General features: G+C 38.8%; 1 protein-coding gene across 1 annotated transcript; it reads left to right on the forward strand.

Moving 5' to 3' along the window:
* The first annotated feature begins 14,350 nt into the window (after positions 1-14,350).
* Positions 14,351-15,768, forward strand: prlhr2b (prolactin releasing hormone receptor 2b). The gene is made up of 2 exons (XM_071913573.2): positions 14,351-14,799; positions 15,135-15,768. The coding sequence occupies exons 1-2, from the start codon at positions 14,351-14,353 to the stop codon at positions 15,766-15,768; spliced, it is 1,083 nt and encodes a 360-aa protein (XP_071769674.1).
* Positions 15,769-17,634: the final 1,866 nt, after the last annotated feature.

Genomic DNA, 17,634 nt, shown 5'->3' on the forward strand with positions numbered 1-17,634 from the left:
TGCATGTCTGGGCCCATTTTGTTGTTTGGTGATGTATTATTCTTATTCCCACAGATAACTGGCCAAATGTAGATGCCGGTAAACATCAGGTTTTGGTGTCAGTCTAGACTCACCATTTTGCACCAACAGTCATACTGGGAGAAATCCATCGTAGAAGAGGCAGAGATACCAAATTCTCCACTGACGGTAGCCTCAACAGACCAGAATGCAATGCAGCCACAAGACATGTTGAGTTTTGAGTAAGGTGCGCAGCAGCGATCATAGACATGCCCCAATGTTCATGAACTAGTTGGCTAGCTAGCTGTATTTTTATGCCCATACACCCACCTTTGATTGGAAGCAAGAAGTTCCTACCCGTTCTCTGGAGTTGTCGAAAGTCATTCTGTAAAAGTAGGAAATCACTAACTGAAGCAGAAGAAGATGAGGCAGGTCGAGGGACAGTAGGTACAACAAAAAAGAAAATCACAAAATAATTCCTGGAACATATTGAACATCACAGAAAGATGATAACTAACAGTGTAAGAGCACCCGAGGGTGGATTTTTCCTTTTAGGTCATATTGGGAATGAGCTGTTCACATTCATCCTCTTATCCCATTCATAAATATCCCTATATACATGAACAAACACAATACTTCAAATATTACTATTGCAACGGCTCTGCAAAAGCCAACAGCAAACAGGATAATGTGCTTACATGCCGCAGTATCTCAACTCTCAACTTTGCTTATCACAGCTATCATATTTGAGTTTCTTATTATATGAATATGAATATGAACATTTCTGGGTTATTGTAAACAGGAAATGGTATTTACAGTATATGCAGCAACTAATAAACAGGATACTTGAGTATTCTGAGTAATATCAAAATATGAATGTGTCAAAGCACACTCATTCAGTGAAAACCCAGTAAATCACTGAGCTCATGTTCATGGAGATTATTGATCTAGGTTCGTTCACATGAGCATACTACTATTCTTTTTTTTTTTTTGTTACAACCAAAGAATGGTGGTCATCATTTGGTCTCAGGTCTAACTGTATATTTGAAGGGAGCAAACTGTGATAAGCTAAAGATGAAGTTTGCGTGTGCTGCTCTCTGCTTGTGACGGCCCCCCTCCCAACACACACACTCAACTTCACACAGCTAAGATAGCTGGTGACTTTGTGATTACACCCCAGAATTATGCCATCTTAAATCAAGACACACCAGAATTATGAGAAGTCGTGCAAATGTACATCAGCAAGTCAAACAGGAAGAATATGTAAAAAATATACTTACTGTATTATATATCGTCAAGTCAGAGGAACTGATAACTTTGATGTGAGCTGCAGTGACAAAGACGTGGAGGCTGTCACATGGAAACCACACGAAACAGAATTACAGAAGATGCTTTTGTCAAAATCAAAGCTGAATTATGTCACAGCCCATACAGCTCATGCAAAAGGACGAGACATCAGAGATGTCAACTTGCATTCAAGTGACGGCTGCAGCTTCCTCAGAGATGAAAAGTAGAAATGGCACCAAGGCAGAGAGACCAATTTCTCCACGACCTCAATAGACCAGAATGCTCTTTCAAAAAGAGCAACTTTGCGTTATTTACATGTTATTTTTTATAATTTCCTTTCTTACTTGTGTTTTATCCATTATAGCTCAAAAAAACATGTTTTGCTTCTGATGATTTGATAACAAATATGATTGGCCACTAGGTACAAATCAATACTTGTGATTCTATTTGACTTACAGTGTAATGTGTAAACAATACAATAACATCAGTGCCATGTCTCCATGCCACCCTTCATTTTTCTCTCATCGAAAACAAACCAATTATACTCATATATTAGGTTTTATCTCTGAGTGAAAGGATGATATTTTCCTCCTTCATTTTTGTTGCTACTTTCAGAAATTATTTTGTATCTCAAAGTCAAGCTGGGCAGTATCAGACTGCATTTTTAATTTAATTGCTCTCTCACTCTCGCCACCCATTTCAGTCACATTACTGTAATCGAGTAGCTTTTTTGTGTACTCGCACTTTTTTGAGTATTTTTTAAAGTCAGTAATTTTACTTTTACTTAAGTACGTTTTTACTGAAGACTTGCACTTGTCTACATTTTAAATCACATCCATTACAGAGTTCACATTTTATCGGCTCAACATAAGCAACAGGAACTGGACCAACGTAAACTGACAAATTGTGGAGCCATTCACAGTGAACGGCCAGTCAGGAAAGAAGAGAAGAGTAATCTGGCTTTACTTTGCACTTTATGTTGTAATTTCCAAATTTTCCAATGGGAAGAACTCTGTCCTCTCATCCTTTTAGAATTGCATGGGAAAGATCACATTAACAACATTCTTTCTTCTAAAAAGTAACTTTTACTCTCAGTACATTTTAAATGAGACACTTTTTACTTTTACTTGAATAGATTTTTACACCAGTACTTTTACTTCTACTTAAGTAAAATATCAGCAAAGTAACAATACTTCTTCTTGAGTAGGATATTTCAGTACTCTTTCCACCACTGCCTGATCCTGAACCGTTCGCTGACCTGATCAACAAACTGGCTCCTCAGATCTTGGACACTATTCTTCTCTATTATTCTCTTCTCTATTATTAACTGGTAGCATTAAACGATAAGCCAATACACACAGTTGCTGTAGTATTTAATAAGTACTTTAGGCTTCCGTAATGCCAAAAAAAATGGTATGAAATATGTGTCATGACCTCTATAATAGAGCAAAGAGTTGCCTATTACTTTGTGTTAAGCGTGTGAATTTCCCTTGCCTTTCCAGATGGATGGTTTTAGTGTTCAATTCATTTCGGTTGAGTTACTGAAGTCTACCTCCATTTGTCTGTTTGAGGGTGCAAAAACCACCAGGCAGGGAGCCGTACCAGCCCTCATTATAGAGGCAAATTGAACAAAGAACACCACTATTCCTTTGAAAATGACAAAAAGATCTGTCTAAAGGGAAGAATACATGGCATCCTTCTGTCATCCAGATGTGGACTTTCCCACCTGCAAGGAGCAGCAGGATAAAAGTGAGGCTTCATTATTCAGTTTCTTCCTCCTTCATATCGCTGCCACAGTATTGTGCTCCTACTGTATGTTTAAGCGAGGGCTTAGTGTTATTTATAATAATGGGAACAAGGCCTTTATATTTGGTTGTGCTGTTTCTTGTTTCTTGTGCTGTTTGGGTTTTCATTTCTTAGAACTTAAAGGACATCAATTATTTCTACTCAGCTAATCAAATAGATTTCCTTTCACCATCCTTCTTAGTAAAGGATAGATCCTCTCTGAGATAATTAACCTTGTACCAGCTCTTCAGAATAATAATAATGGTAATATTTCATTTCTGTTACTCAAAGAGTTCTGTGTCAAAGAGACACAGAACTTATCTCACAAAATAGACTCAAAATAATTTGTCATGTAGGCTACAATGGAGCGGTTCCTCACAAATTGGGAATCAATAATAAATTATTAACACAAATGTGAATCTTGAAATGATATTAATTTTGTGCTCTGCTAAAATTGTCATAACATTATTGCATTCATATTTCTATGAATGCAATACTGTCATTAGGGTCAACACGGGCATTTTTCTGCAAATTTTTTATATTTTAAAAGACCAGGTATTATGATTTTGCTTTTTTGAATAGTTTCTATAGAGCTTCATAGATATCAACCACATGATAGACGATATAGACATTGAACACTGATAATCAAACTTGGTGTCTCTTTTTAAAATACACTTGTCCAGCTAACTTCAAACACCAAAATTATATCAAACTGTCAACAGATGCATTGAGAACATCAATAAAACGAGTAATTGTGTCCAACACACGTAAGAGCTGAAGAGCTACTCATCAGGTAATCCTTCATTGTTATAACTCTAAGCCTCAGGAAACACTATAGTGAAAGAATACTATATATATACTAAGTATAAAAATCTATAACTATATAACAAATAGCAAGCCAGCGTAAGCTGTTCCGTTGGACCAATGTCAGGTCAAGACTTTGGATCAAGAGCACATGGTAACACTGCAGTCAACTAATATATTAATTTAGCCTCCTGCCAATTAGACAAAAACATTTTCCACAATCTGTCCATAAACCTGGTAGTTGGCTCTAAAGGCATCCAATCAACACGTACAGCTCTGTACAGCGTATTTTAAGAATTTATATGAGCTGAATGAGGTTCATTTTTAATTAAGCTATTACACTTTGAATGACTCATCTTCTTTTGCGAGCAAATCTGAACAGTCCCATTCAGGTATCACAACCCATCTTGCTCCTTGATTGAAATCCCTTTATAAACAGCTGTTTGAGTTCTTCTAATCAGTCGGGGTAATATCCTTTGAATTTATGCAACGCATTGAATGCCTCCACTCAAATTATATCTACATAACTTGAATAGTGACTTGTCTGTCTGTCTTGTCTGTAGGTTGACTATTCTCTGTGTGAAATTCTATTTTGCAAATGCATCTGACTTTGGTAACATAAATAAATAAATAAATAAATAAATAAATAAATAAATCAAAAGTCTATCAAATCAAATCAAATCAAATCAAATCAAAACATTTTTCTTAAGAGTATGTACCATAAGAAAACAAATACATCAACACTGTGTGTGTTCATACACAAAGTCCTCGCACATACAAATGATACAGAGAGCGACTAAAAATCAACAAACAGAAATGTCAAAAATGATCATGATGTTTGACGAGTTTAGGCAGAGATCTGGGTGGTGTAGTGACAGATCGGTGACACAGACAGGTGGGGAGGTCCCACTGTAAAGAAGACTGAAATGACAGATGGGAATTTAAAAAGACACAGAGTTTAGAGACAGGGAAGCTTCTTTGACACCTGTCATTGCTGGAAATTGTCTTGCAATTGCTGCTCTTTCTAAATAAATTAGCTGCTGTCAGTGACTCAAATCCAGCCCAGTCTATAGAGTAATAAACATTCATCACCTGGAGCTTTCTTCAAGATATTTATTGCAATCTAGGAATTTGTTTCTGTGAGATTCTCGTAACTTGCATGCTAATATATTCCACAGAAAGTGCACATTCAATGTTTGAACCAAGCTGTCAAAGCTTCATCGTTTTCTAGATACTTCAAATATCAGACTAGGCAAGCCGGGCACAGCTCAAAGGCAACTGAGAGGAAAAAAAGAGTCCAGAGGAAAATCCATTTCCCCACAGGAAAAAAGTTTAATAAAGAACAATGAATCTGCCTTGTGAGAGAGGGAGAGAGAGAGAGAGAGAGAGAGAGAGAGGGGGGTGGGGGGGTGGGGGGTGGGGGGTGGGGGGGACATTGTGCCATTCCAAGGTTGGAGTAAGGGTGAGTCCTGGACGACACCTCAGTTCTCTCTGAGTGACTGACAGGCACAGAGCGCACTGATAACACCCCCATTAACATTTAATAGGCTCTGAGAAAAAGCCTCAGATGGGGAGGCCAAAGCTGCTGGATGCAACGTTGGATACAATGAACTCCAAAGCTCAAATGGTGCTAGAGTGTAGCTACAAGTGTAATGAACTGGAATACAACAAAGCTGCTTGCAGAGGGTTAGGAATATGAAAGAAACAGATTGCTGAAGGGACCCAAAATCCCAACAAAGGGACTGCTTTGCTGGGACAGACAGACATTTGAAGACAACACTGAAGGACACCTCTATTCAGTTTGAGGCCGACGCAGACACACACATATGCACACACAAACAGGTTTGAATACATGAGGATAAAGCATTTAAAAGTCTGTAAATATCTCTCTCTCTCTCTCTCTCTCTCTCTCTCTCTCTCTCTCTCCAATGACCCACTGCACTGCACAACGCATTTAATCAAACATTTATTTGATTATTTATTTATTAAACATTTATTCACAAAGTCAGTCTCTCTCTCTCTCTCTCTCTCTCTCTCTCTCTCTCTCTCTCTCTCCCTCTCTCAAAGTTCTTCAGCCACAGTGGGAAATTACTGGCAATGATCTTTTCATGATAATAACTCACTGTTGCCAAGGTTTTTTAGAAAAGCCCACAATGGTTTTCAGTGCTTTTGCAAGCATCCAATATCCTCTTAGGTCTGTGGCAACCGTCATGATCACAATGTAACATTAAAGCATTAAAGCCTCCTCTCACCTTGGACCATTTTCGTCTTTCCTACTTCAAGAGAAAGTATCCTTGAGTTCATCTCTCCCAGAACAAGTCAGCCAAATACTGTGCTTGTTTCCATCTGTGTCTGATGTAGAGATTAGACTTCACAAAGACTCCACGTGGCAGACTGAGTTCGGTCTTTAAGAGTAGAAAGTGGTTTGTGGTCAGAGTTTTCAAATCCTGTGAGTCAGATTAAACTGTGATAATGGGATAATGGACTATTCAGGACTGACTCAACACCTCACAAAATACCCTCATCATCAAGGATTTGTACGGTGTGCCTGTCTCCCCACTCTGATCTGTGAAACCTTGAGTGTTCAGGACTAACTGACTAAAACATTGAGCCAGTCAGCCTATAACTGTAACTCTGTTCACAGCATTTTATCACTGACAACACAGCAGCAGCAATCTCCACACATGGAATGGTGATTTGCCACCTCTTTAACAGTCACCCCTGGAAAGAGCTAAGAAAAATCATTTACTTTAAATTCTCATCACTAGGAAACCCAAATACCAACCTCCAATAATCTTTTTTCATTTTGATGTTTACTATAGAAGTCTGCTGTAAGGTTGAGATGTCCGTTGATGGTAAAACTTGCTTTAATTCAATAGCATCATTTCTTTCAAAATTTTATGTGAACAATCATTTCAAGACCTTACATATTGTTTCATAACCTCTACTTTACTGACATAATTATCTTCATCATTACCCCCCTCTTGCTCTCAAACACCATCCCATCATGCTTTGTCTGTCCTGGGTTTTCATACTTTTTTTAATATTCTTATTATTTAAGGTATGTTCTACTGGAGAAACATCGTGGTTTGTCATTTGATTGCCAAATCCCTGTTTATGCCCTAATCTTTGAGGGGTTATTTTGGGGTCTGGATTGTGAGGCTTGCTGCTCTTAACAGTTGAAGTGAGATATGACTCCCCATGTTCAGAGTGATTGGAGGATTGATCGGTCCACAAACCAATCAAGTTGATACACCGATTGTTTTTTCTTCTTGTGTATTTTTTCATTCTCAAAGTCAGCTCTACCACTCAGGTGAGACGTCTGTTTTGCCTTTCTCACACTATCATAATAATGTTCACTGGCATCAGAGAAATTATGAGTGGATGTTACAAATCCCCAAGGATTAAAGCAGCGAGCTACCTTGGGCTCTGACTCAGAAAGAAGGGCGCTAAGATTCCCAGTGCATCATATACAGACATGACCATGGATAACATTCCTCTCCTGGTGCGTGCCCATTCACTGATGTTGTTAAACTGAAATGTGTCACTTTCCACACACCACTGGAGTCCTAGGTTCCTCTCTGTGGGAAGATTGCCCACATCCAAGTCCGGCTCCTTGACTTCCTTTGCTCTGTGTGACTCAAATTCAGTTCGATTGTTATTCACCCAGTTGGATAAACAATCCTCCTGTCTGGCACAGGGACTTGAGATCTGCTGTGAGCTGCAATGCTTGCTGCTCTATTGAAACAGATTTTACACAATCATCAACATTAAAGTTGGTCCTCACTGTTAACCACATTGGCTGAGAAATGCTCCTGACTGTCTTCAGTCGTTTTCCTCGATGAATAGCTTGTAGAGCTTGTAGAGCTTGGTGAAGATATGATTCAAAACAAATGAAAACTAGCTCAGTGTAGTGCTACTTTCAAGCTCGCCACCTGTTTTGTCTGTGAAGCTGACCAATATAACAGCTTACAGTATCAAACCCAAGTATATCAATTATATATTCAAAATTTCCCCAAATTCCCAATATCTAGGCTAAGCTGATGACAACCTCTCCACAATCTGCTAAAGTTAAATTAACTGGATGGACGTTAAGACAAGGAAATAAACTGTTAGAACTGAGCCGAAGACCAAGACGACTTGAACCTATCTCATAGGCTCAGTCCTTTCTCTGTTTGGATTCTCTGACACTCAAGGCGGAGAGAGACGTGCAGTGGGAATATGGGCTCTGATTGGTCGATTAACAGGGAAGTTTTCTTCTAAGGATGATGTACTCCACAGTGTGGGATCTCTCACACCTTGCCATCATCTCGCTTTAACTGATTCTCGGGAACTGCTTTGGCATCGCCCTTGTCAATCATATCAGTGAGCAGGGTGGTATATTCCTCCTAATATATTTTGGGTTTCTCTTGAACTTCCTTTTTAGCTACCCGACAGCTGTTGGGTGGGATGACATCATCATGTTTGAATGGAAGATTTAGGCTGCAACGTCCATCCTTTTATTTAGCTGACTTGTTAGTAATCTTCATGAACCGCTTGTCTTCCACAGACACCTCTTTAGTCTCCTTGTAAGACTTCTCTCATTGAGTTTAGGAATATATTGTGAGGACAGCAGGTCATGCAGCTTGACCACAGAGACCCTGTTGACAGTGACTGGGGCCTTTTTGTCAGCAGCTCTTCTCAGTGGACCGTTGATATCCCAGCCTAGTGGGTTCCTCATGGCAGATGATCCATCTCATACTGATCACTTCCCAGGACTCCATAACTTTGGATGCATTTGTGCCAAATCCTATATCAGCATCCCTTCTGGGCAGTTTCACCTTTTCCACATATTCCCACTTCCACACATCACTCCATCTGGGTATGTTCTTTGAAGGCACAGGCATGTTTTTCTGGGTGAAAGCATCATGTAGTGGGAATAAACATGTTGCTTCCTATACCACTCACCTCCAGACCATCAAATTTCTCATGGCCCATGGTGTGTAAGTGGATTCTTGCATTTCTTTTTTGATTGACAAGCTTGGCAGTACAAAAGATGGCAGTGTCTTTATCTATAAGTACGTAGGTTTTCACAATCTCGTTTCCCTTATAGGCACAATAGATAACATGCACTCCTATTCTCCGGCCCCTATGGCTACATGCATTGAGCGGGACAATACCACCGTTTGCTGCTTTGTCCTCTGTCTGCATTCCTTCTGTTTTGGATCTATCATCTTTTACTTCTTTGTGAAGCACAGCAGGGTGAGCTTGGCTGCACACATTACATAGGAAGTGTAAGAAAAATGTTCTCCATCTGTCATGTCTTCTGAGGGGATGGGCACATTTCCTCCTTGTCGTCACCACTGCAAAACTGATGGATTGGTGGTTTGTACGTTACTTATTTGAGGTTATTTTATTTCAGGTTTTGGTGTCAGTCCCTCACAATCAAGCAAGGGCTTCTTTCTAGATTCGCCGTTTTGCACCGACGATGGAGGGAGAAATCCATCGTAGGAGAGGAACAGATACCAATTTAACCATTAGTTACATGATAACTTATTATAAAACTAGAACGTACATGTACAGGAAAAAATTCAAATCGGTGGGATTTGACAAATATGTTCACAGCACAATGCAGTGCTGGTCGTAGGATAATCAAACTTGGACCCCTAAAAAACAAAACAAAACACTCGATCACACGATCAAATGCACTTCAATTCCCTGTCAATCAATAAAATGCATCAGTATTTCTGTTCCCTTGTTTTGTATTTTGTGGCAAGTTTGTCAGGGTTTGCCACTGACTAGGATTTTTAAATGCATAAGACAAAAGGTAACATTGCATTAAGTACTAAGTTTGATTATCCTATGACCAGTACTTCTATTTACACTTAACGGGTCAAATTGATCCAAACATTATCTCTGAGACATAAAGATGTGGGGGCGGCTTGCCTATGCTCAAAATGAGATTTTCTTTTTCCTTTTTACATGTTCATTACAGTAATTGAGGCAAGCAGAGAGGTTATTCAACTGAATGAAATATGCACTTTTCCAGTTTGTTAAAAAATTAATAGGTCAATTTCACCCACAACAATACAGGGCATCTCATTATAAACGTAAAAAAAAAATCGATCATATTTATCTTAATAATCATGTTTCGTTGCACTCATAAAGTATGCAAAATATTCATATTCAGATTGTTGATGAAAGACTAGATTTTTGCTGGGCCATTTGCAATACAAAGTGAATGCTGAGTGTCACTGTCCATGGAGTATTATCTTTGTGTACAGGTGAAACGTGGGTCTTCCATATATTTTGTATTTTGTTTTATGTACTTAACAGTTTCAGTTGTTTTATCATTGTTCCCATTTTAGCCCTTGTGTTTGGAACAAATAGACCTTATTTCCATGACAAAAAGTGGTTAGAATAAAGAATGGCAAAAGGAAGATGTAGTCTACTTCACGTTTCATTTCTGAGTTTTCATCTCCATTTCTTCAGACACTTTTAGAGGAGAAAAAAAAGAAAGAAGAGAGAAAGAAGAATTCCAGCAAATACCAGCAGTACGTGCTTGGACCCTAATTAAACCCCAGACGTCAGATATAGTGTCCTGCGGCTGCCCATGCCTGTAAATAGATCAATGTCCACAACAATATTCTCCTGAGATCTATCAGTCATGACCGCTAAGTGATCAATTCAACATCACATCAGACAGTCGAGTCTTAACTCCTCTCCGAAGTTGAAGCCCATTAGCCAGTTCAAGATCAGCATGGAAAGGAATTTGCTTCTCTCTCTCTCTCTCTCTCTCTCTCTCTCTCTCTCTCTCTCTCTCTCTCTCTCTCTCTCTCTCTCTCTCTCGCTCATAAAACAGCACTACGGCTTCATAAGGCTTCAACTCCCTCTCTGTGGAGTAGAGCGCGCGAGGAAGGTCCGCTCTTCATACAGTTCACTCATCTTCATGTTGAGGAACGCCACCAATGGTAAGGTACCACGTTTTGTCGTATTCTGTTTCAAAATCTAAGTCAAGGTGCTACTTGCGTGATTGTTATTTTATTTATTTTTTTGCTTGTCTATTTGTTTCATAGGTGGCAATTTCTTTTCAATTGTCATTTAACATCCTGAATTCTGATTATAAATTCTACTGTGACGTCATACAGGTCAACGTCAACATAACATAACATAACATAACATAACATAACATAACATAACATAACATAACATAACATAACTTTACATATTGACCGGGTTGAAAAGTAAAGTATAGTGAAAATGTGCTTAATTACAATATCCACTCACTCACAGACATATTGTGTACCTTAACAATGTCAGTGACTGAAATATTCTTCTAATATAAACAATATTCCTGGGGCTCACGCTAATGTGAGGATTTATTCATATGCCCAGAACATTCTGATCCATTTTGAAAATGCTTTTTAATAAATGTTTCTGAAAAAAAAAAATACTATTAATAGTTAAATGACTGCAGCCTATTGTGTGCCAGATTTCTCTTGTGTAAGATTCATTGATAATTTACTCCAGAAGCCTATGCAACCTTAAACAATAATGGAGGACTAAACAAATTAAACTGTTACTCTTACAGGAGGATATAAATCTGTGGAATAATTGAAATAAGTAATTCCTATGATTGATGATCCAGAATTTGTGAACATGAACAACTCTTACCAAAGTGCTAAGACAAATAGGTGATGTCTTCGAGGGCCATTTTATTGTTTTATTTTTAAAAATATTTGTCTAAACTTTAACATCTAAATGAGGTTGTTATGCCATTTGTTTTTAACTGGAAAATGTACCCATGTTCCAGGAAAATCATTGTGGGCACTATTACAATAACCTTACCATCTTTTCCAACTCTACAGTAGGCTATATTAACATGATATCACAGATCAGGCTATGGCAAAATATTCACCTTCATTTATTGCAATGGTAGATAGTGGTGAATGTTTACTAATACAAACAGTACTGTCCTTAGGCATAGGAATAAAAATAGTTATTGCTAATTCTTTAATTACAGGTAGCTTAACATATCAACTATTTTCAAAATTTCAGTTTTGAACATAGGCATGCAGACATTTTCCTGATGAAGTTGAATGTCTGAACATTTCTGCAGTACAAAATCTTGTGTATCATTTAGATTTAAAACAAATTGTGCCAGTATTTACTAGTGGCCGCTCTGTAGGCCACACTAAAAGAGGAATACAGCAAAGTTCGCAGCCTGTTAACATCTATATCAGAAGTGATATCAATACTTAAAAAGTGTCTATATGGGTCCACATTCTTACACTTTAAAAGTGTAAGCTCACTCACACTCATGGATGGTTGCTATTGACTCTCTACATAGAGAAATTAAGGTTAACACTAATCAGCATTAGCCAGTGTTGAATCCTCTCAGCACCAGTATGAAGTGTTAGAAATAAACTCTTTCATAGTAAACCTAGTAACTCCATTGGAGTTGCTTTCATATTAATCCTTTGTAGTAATGGACAATCAACATAATTTGTTAATGCTGTAGAGGTGTAAATAATTCTGCCCCACCCACCTCAACCATGCACAAACATACCTAGATGTAGGCTAAAACATAAATACATAGAGTGAATAAAAATACTTTTGGAATGGCAATATAGTGCAGGGATCAACTTCATTAAAGACCTGGTTTGTTACATTAAAAATAGAGTCATTTAACCACTGATAGGCAATGCCAACACAAGCAAGCATGTACAGAACAATGGACTTGACTATCTACTGTCTCTATTGAGCCACACATTACAACAGTTAGACAACACAGCTATGGCTCTGCCTGACATCAATAACATAAATCAATTGTAGAATCTATATGTTAACTTAGTGTAACAATCATGAATGTTGACAACATGAATTAGCCTGAAATCTTGAGGCTTTTACTGAACTAGGATTATTTTCAACTATTATCCAACATGCAACAAACAACAGCAAGAAAAATAGCTCTACCTCTTGCTACCAAGAGCGCAGATAGCTCAGTTAACACTGTGCACAATACAGCATCGATTAAAGCATTCATCAAAATAAAGAGTATCAACACTGATATTCATAAATATGGTATTTTTTATGACAATGTCGTATTGTTTAGTATTACTTCTTGCAAGAGTGAAAGATCTGTTGACAACAGTTGTGTTGTGCTGTGGCTGAAACAAGGTGCAGGCCTGGGGGTCGACTATCCATCAGATGGCAGGCTGACACCATCAAGGCTGATATGATGAAAATCAGCTTAACTCTCTATATTGACACCTGCTCTATTTCCATTTCAACTATGGGAGTCTTATGTGAGGCAATACCATTATCATCAACACCAAAAATCTGATTACTTTGCTGTAAAACTGAAACAAGCTATAATGAGATGGTATCAGATGACCAATGTGGATTCTTCCACATTATTTATGAAAATAATGATTAGCTATCATGTAGCCTGCTGTCAAGTACCTGTATCAATTGCAATGTATCAATTTGAGACAGAAAAGTTATTAAGGTAGTGGTTTAAAATCATTCTCAAATCATTCTCTCAAAGGTTTAATTTAGTTTTTTGGAGTATTTTTTAAAACATATTTTCATGAAGCAAGCCCCTAGAGCACCTTGGCACCTTTAAAGGAGTGGTTCCCCCTTTTTTCAATTTCTTTTCTCGCCTATTGATAAAAAGAAGAGGAACTGATCTGAAGTACTAGAAGATAAGAAATTGTACATTTTTAATCACCATTAAACACAACAGTGGCAACTCATGTCCTATTAGATAGCCATATTTCAATCATGTTTCCACATATTCCTTTGAAGTGATTTCACACTGGTGACAAAATATTTTGATGTCTTAAGCCAGAGGGAATACTATGCTGCAGTTTTTCCATCTTTATTTAATTTATTCTCTAATCCTCTCTAATTCATTCCCCACCAAGTGAATGTTGTGATGATGCCCAGAAAATAACAGCAGCTAAAAATTTTACCAGTGTGTTTGGACTCAATGCACCAAAACTGAACACTAATGCTGCTATTAGTAGTAAAAAAAAAAAAAATACATTAATAAGCCTACCCACTAATGTAAGTCAAACTCACATCATGTTTTTTAAATGCCTACATAACAGCTTCCGTCAAGCAGAGCCCTGTTTTGGAATAAAGTGAATTGACCTTTTCCCTATGCCTATGCATATTTGGCACAGGATGTTCTGCTGTTTGTCTTAGCTTTTTATATCCAAATGCCTTTATAATTAGAGAATATTTTAACATTTCCACCTTGCCTCTTACTGTGAGAATGCGTTAGTGTTATGGAAAGTGTGGTTATTCGGGAATGGTCTTCTATCTTCTAATTCTCTAGAAAATAACCTGATTTCAGAATGTTGTTTTTAGTTTGCATATATATCCTTAGGTTGAACACACTGAAGGGATGGAAATTTGACCATTAAAACATGCTGCAAATCTGTTTTGTATTTTGATCAGTGTAGGTACTGAGAGATTTAACTCTGCTGGTATGGAGGTCAACGGCAGTGACATGGCTGGAGGTACACTGCCCTCTGTAGCTGAAGAACAGACGGAGGAACGTATTTATGAGGTTGTGGTGCAGAACAGCTCCATCAACCACAGCTCCCAGTTTGCAGACGTGGCTCTGCTGCAGACCTTCAAGCCTCTCATCATTCCCTGCTACGTGCTTGTGGTGGTGGTGGGTGTCTTTGGGAACTACCTGCTCCTCTATGTCATCTGCCGAACCCGCAAGATGCACAACGTCACCAACTTTTTCATCGGAAACCTGGCCTTCTCTGACATGCTGATGTGTGTGACCTGCGTTCCCTTCACTCTCGCCTATGCCTTCAACCCTCACGGCTGGGTTTTTGGCCGCCTGATGTGCTATGTGGTGTTCCTTATCCAGCCTGTCACAGTCTATGTTTCAGTGTTCACTCTCACAGCTATCGCTGTGGACAGGTGGGTAAATCCCTCTAATTTATCAGACAGCTCAAAGATGTGCGCTGCACCATGTAACAATATTGACACTGCAGGAGTTATGCTGTCAGTTCACAAGAGATATTCCCTCTCTATATTCATGAATTTATTTCACATTTCTCACATCAACAGTTTCCCATTATAACTGGGGGTACTAACAATTGCCAAGCCAGAAATTAGACTAGACCACTGAATGATGTAATTATTACACAAATCCTGACACATTTACACTCATTCAGACTTTAGGGAGATGTGCAGATAGGGTGGCTGGTTGATGATTGCATACCTGTTCCATTCTGCTCTTGTTTCCACTACAGGTACTATGCAACAGTGCATCCCCTGAAGAAGCGCACCTCTGTGGCTACCTGTGCCTACGTCTTAATGGGAATCTGGCTGCTGTCCTGCGGGCTGGTGGCTCCGGCTGTGGCCCACACCTACCATGTCGAGTTCAAAGAGGAGGGCTTCACCATCTGCGAGGAGTTCTGGTTGGGTCAAGAGAAAGAGAGGCGGGCATACGCCTATAGCACCCTACTGGTCACGTATGTCCTGCCATTGTCAGCCGTCTGTGTCTCCTATCTCTGCATTTCTGTCAAACTGAGGAATTGTGTGGCGCCAGGCCACAGGACACAAGTTCAGGCGGACGCCCAGCAGGCTCGTAAGAGAAAGATCTTCCGCTTGGTCGCGCTGGTGGTGGCTGCCTTTGCAGTGTGTTGGCTTCCTATCCATGTGTTCAATGTGCTGCGAGACATAGACATTCGCCTCATCAACAAGCGCCACTTCTTACTCATCCAACTGCTGTGCCACCTGTGTGCCATGAGCTCCTCCTGTTGTAACCCCTTCCTCTATGCATGGCTGCATGACCGCTTCCGCGCTGAGTTGCGTAAGATGTTCACTTGCCATCATCGCATTGGAATACCTGCCAACCACTGTGCTGCCAGTGTGGTCTTGTAATAACTGTGTGAATTTAAGACAGAGTGACCTTTTGTTTTAGTGTCAACGCCCTTTATGTGCCACAGGATATGTTTTGTGATTATGCATGAATTTATTATATCTATTCTGGATTTCTGGAAATGTAAGTGAGAAAGGAAAATATCAATTTGACATGATAGTGTGAATTACCGCACAAAAGGATATTAGAAAAATTTGTGTTCGCTACACATTTTATGCTCATTGGAATTGGTGACAGAGAAAACTGGAAAGACGAATGCTTGAAATATAAGAACTGATGTAATTGATGTTTTTTTTCCACACGTGTACATTATTTAATGTATAAGTGCAAGACAAGGGACCTGGCTGTTAATCTTTAATCAAAGAATGAAGTACAGTATGGGAAGACTTAAACTTTTAAACTCTGAGAATAACCGACTTCAAATGTAAAGATCATTAAACCCTGGCTTTTTTATGTTTATTTCAGTTGTTTGAAGAATGTTATCCATTGATTGAACTCTTGATACAATGACTATAGGTAATTAACTAAACCTTAGTTTAAAATGTTTCTTGACACTGTATTTTTTTTGTAAACAGAGGAAACTGGGCCTGTGTTTTAAAGTGAGGTGGAATCTTTCAATTGTCAGATTATTTTCCATCAACAAGTCTTATCCAAAAACAATCAATATGTACATAACTGTAAATGATATTCTAAAAAAAACCTATATAAGGAATTTAAGTACTGGCGGACAACCAAAGTGTTGGAGAGTATATATTGGGTATGCAGAGGAAAATGCTGTGGACTGGCATTGAGAGCCTCAGCTCAGACTGTCTTGGAAAATGATCAGTGCAGGTTTGATTGATCCTACCAGGGCAACAGAGGCAGAGAACCAGCTGTGTTGCGACACGCTTGCTTTGAGCATTGTGGAACTAATTAAATGCAGATACTCTCTCTCTCTCTTAGATCCTCTCTGTTCAGATTTTCTTTGCTGAAACAGTTGAGGGAACTTCACCTCTTCTACAGTGGCTTAACTGTGCTCAAGTAACACAACTGTATCCCTTTATTTTTGTGATCTGTTACTTATTGCTGTAAATACATATATATCAACAAAAAGTTGTTTACATCCAAATATATGCCCTTTGGATGTTATTGGATGCATTTGGTTATGGTGTTATTTGTGTAATCTCTGCTTCCTTACCAAAATATTGTCTGCAAATTATTCTTACAGTTTGTGCAGTGCTATAACAAAGCTGTTGTTCGATGTGTATGTATATTGTCAACAGACTGTGGAAAATAGTAAACAAAAATACAGAGATTGAATGACTTTTGTTGTCTGTTGTCAATTACATGATGACAAGAGATTGAATCAAATTATGTTCAACATGGTCAGAGAGCAGTTGTGCAGCTGAACTAATTAAATAATGGGGAAGATGAATGTGTTTTCTGCATATCAGTTAAGCCCATCCAAGGATGCATTATAATAATAATGTCATTATTTATTGATCCCCGGTCAGAGCACAGTGTCGGCACCAGAAAGCACCGCTGCAGCCGGTTGGGCCTCAGTGACTTGCAAGTCACTTCAGCAGGCCGGATGCTTGCTGACACGGTGACTTGAACTTTGGTCCTCCAGTTGAACGGCGGCTCACCTCCTCACTTTGCTATCCTGCGGCCCAGGTGGAGTGAGAGGATTGGAAAAGTTGACATGTGTCAGAGTGATTAAAGCCGCCCCACGTGAGGAGTTTATAGCGGCCCTTCTCCTGATATTTTTTGTATGATGAAGTGAGCGAAGTTTGATGGCATTAATATCATTTGATAAATACAAATGTAGCAAAATTTGGCAGTGTGCAAAACTTGGGGAAATGCTAGTTTTACGTACTTTCAGACAAAAT

Source organism: Centroberyx gerrardi, chromosome 2 (genome assembly GCF_048128805.1).
Source record: "Centroberyx gerrardi isolate f3 chromosome 2, fCenGer3.hap1.cur.20231027, whole genome shotgun sequence".
Classification (NCBI taxonomy): domain Eukaryota; kingdom Metazoa; phylum Chordata; class Actinopteri; order Beryciformes; family Berycidae; genus Centroberyx; species Centroberyx gerrardi.